Here is a 1,764-nt window from a genome sequence, read left to right on the forward strand (position 1 = left end):
GACCTAGATGAAGTTAAGATCGAAGAATTGGTAGGATCATTGCAAACCTATGAACTCACTCTCTCACAAAATAAGAAAGGAAAGTCCATAGCCCTAAAATCCATTAAAGAAGATGAATCGTTTGATACGGAGTCACTTAGGGATGAGGAAATTGCATACTTTGTTAAGAAATTTCAAAATGTCCTCAATAATAGGAGAAAGCCTCAGGATAGAAAGAGTGGAGCCCCTAGCAGATTCACAAAAGATAAAATTGAGAAAGTTAACAATAAAGGGTCAAGTGAGAAGCCACGTTTGGTTAGATGTCATGAGTGTCAAGGAATAGGTCACTATAGGAATGAATGTCCTAGCTATAAGAAAAATCAAAGAAAAGGGAAAGGTAAGGCCTTAGTTGTCTCTCTTACTGATAATGAATTTGAGACCAGTGATAGGCAGGAATCCTCTAGTAGTGACGATGAAGGAAATTATATGGCATTTGTGGCTACTGTGAAGAGTGAATCTAATAAGGAAAGTGACAAGGTTGAGGAAGAACATTCAAACGATAATTTAGGTAATGAGGATGAGGATGAGGATGGCATAGACTTACAAGAAGCGTATCAACAGTTGTTTAAGGAGAGTCTTAAAATAAAGAAGGTCAATAAAGCCCTGCTTAAAAAGGTTGACGAACTTGAAAGGGAAAAAGAGAAACTGGGTAGTAAGCTTCAGGAGTCACTTAAGAGTGGTAGTGAGTTAAAATGTGTCAATGAGAAATTGGAAGACAAGGTTAAGAGTTTAACTAGTGAATTGGAGAAATCTAATGCTCATCTTCAGACATTCATAAGTGGAACTAAGAAATTACATAACCTATTGGGAATGAATAAGCCAGTAGGAGACAAGAGAGGTCTAGGATATGTTGAGGGTAATACAACTATCGCTGGACCATCTAAGACTGTCTTCGTGGCTGCCTCTAAGTCTAATGCTATTAGGAGTCCAAGTAAGGGTAAGAGTGTTCCTAGGGAACAGAGTCAGCAATCACATAGGAACATCAGGACTAGGTACCCACAGACACGTACCTTTGAGCCTAGGTTCATTCCCACCTACCACCACTGTGGTGCTCTAGGACACACTAGGCCTAGATGTTACAAGTTAGGCAATGAGCGTATAAGTCAAAACATTCCTAGTCAAGTTAGCTTTCTGTCTAATCAGGTGAGTCACTTGACTGAGATGCTTACTAGGCTAACTAAGAGTACGTTGTCATCTAAAAAGGTTTGGGTCAAAAAGAGTGATCGAGGTAGACCTTCAGGTCTAGAAAACTGTTTTGTTGCTCATGTTGCTTTAAAGGCTCAAAATTCTAATATGTGGTACCTGGATAGTGCATGCTCTAGACATATGTGTGGTAATAAATCTCTGTTTACTACTGTTGATGAATGTAATGGTGGTATGGTTACCTTTGGAGATGGGGGCTCTGCACCTATTCTTGGCAAAGGTACCGTACAAATGCATGGTTTGCCTGTGATCTCTAATGTGTTGTATGTGGACGGTTTAAAGTCAAATTTGTTAAGCATTAGTTAGATCTGTGATGATGACTTTGAGGTTAGTTTTGTGCAGAAGAGATGTACCGTATATGATTCATCCGGTGGGGTAGTCCTTGAAGGGGTTAGGACATCTGACAATTGTTATGGGATATTACCTAATTCTAACTATATGTGTAGGAGTGCTAAAATCGATGTGAGTGAGCTCTGGCATAAAAGATTAGGTCATTTGAACTATAAGAGTCTAGAACAATTG

General features: G+C 39.2%; 1 protein-coding gene across 1 annotated transcript in view; it reads left to right on the top strand.

Annotated features, from left to right (window-relative positions):
* Window positions 1-1,704, top strand: part of LOC111377295 — a gene marked incomplete at its 3' end in the record, with an annotated part of 2,294 nt that extends 590 nt beyond the window's left edge. Inside the window, exons 2-3 of the mRNA XM_023000367.1 lie at window positions 133-1,419; window positions 1,585-1,704. Of these exons, the coding sequence (XP_022856135.1) occupies window positions 133-1,419; window positions 1,585-1,704 (1,407 nt within the window). The remainder of the gene's footprint in view (window positions 1-132; window positions 1,420-1,584) is intronic.
* Window positions 1,705-1,764: the final 60 nt, after the last annotated feature.

Source organism: Olea europaea, unplaced genomic scaffold, assembly GCF_002742605.1.
Source record: "Olea europaea var. sylvestris unplaced genomic scaffold, O_europaea_v1 scaffold16347, whole genome shotgun sequence".
In the NCBI taxonomy this organism is placed as follows: domain Eukaryota; kingdom Viridiplantae; phylum Streptophyta; class Magnoliopsida; order Lamiales; family Oleaceae; genus Olea; species Olea europaea.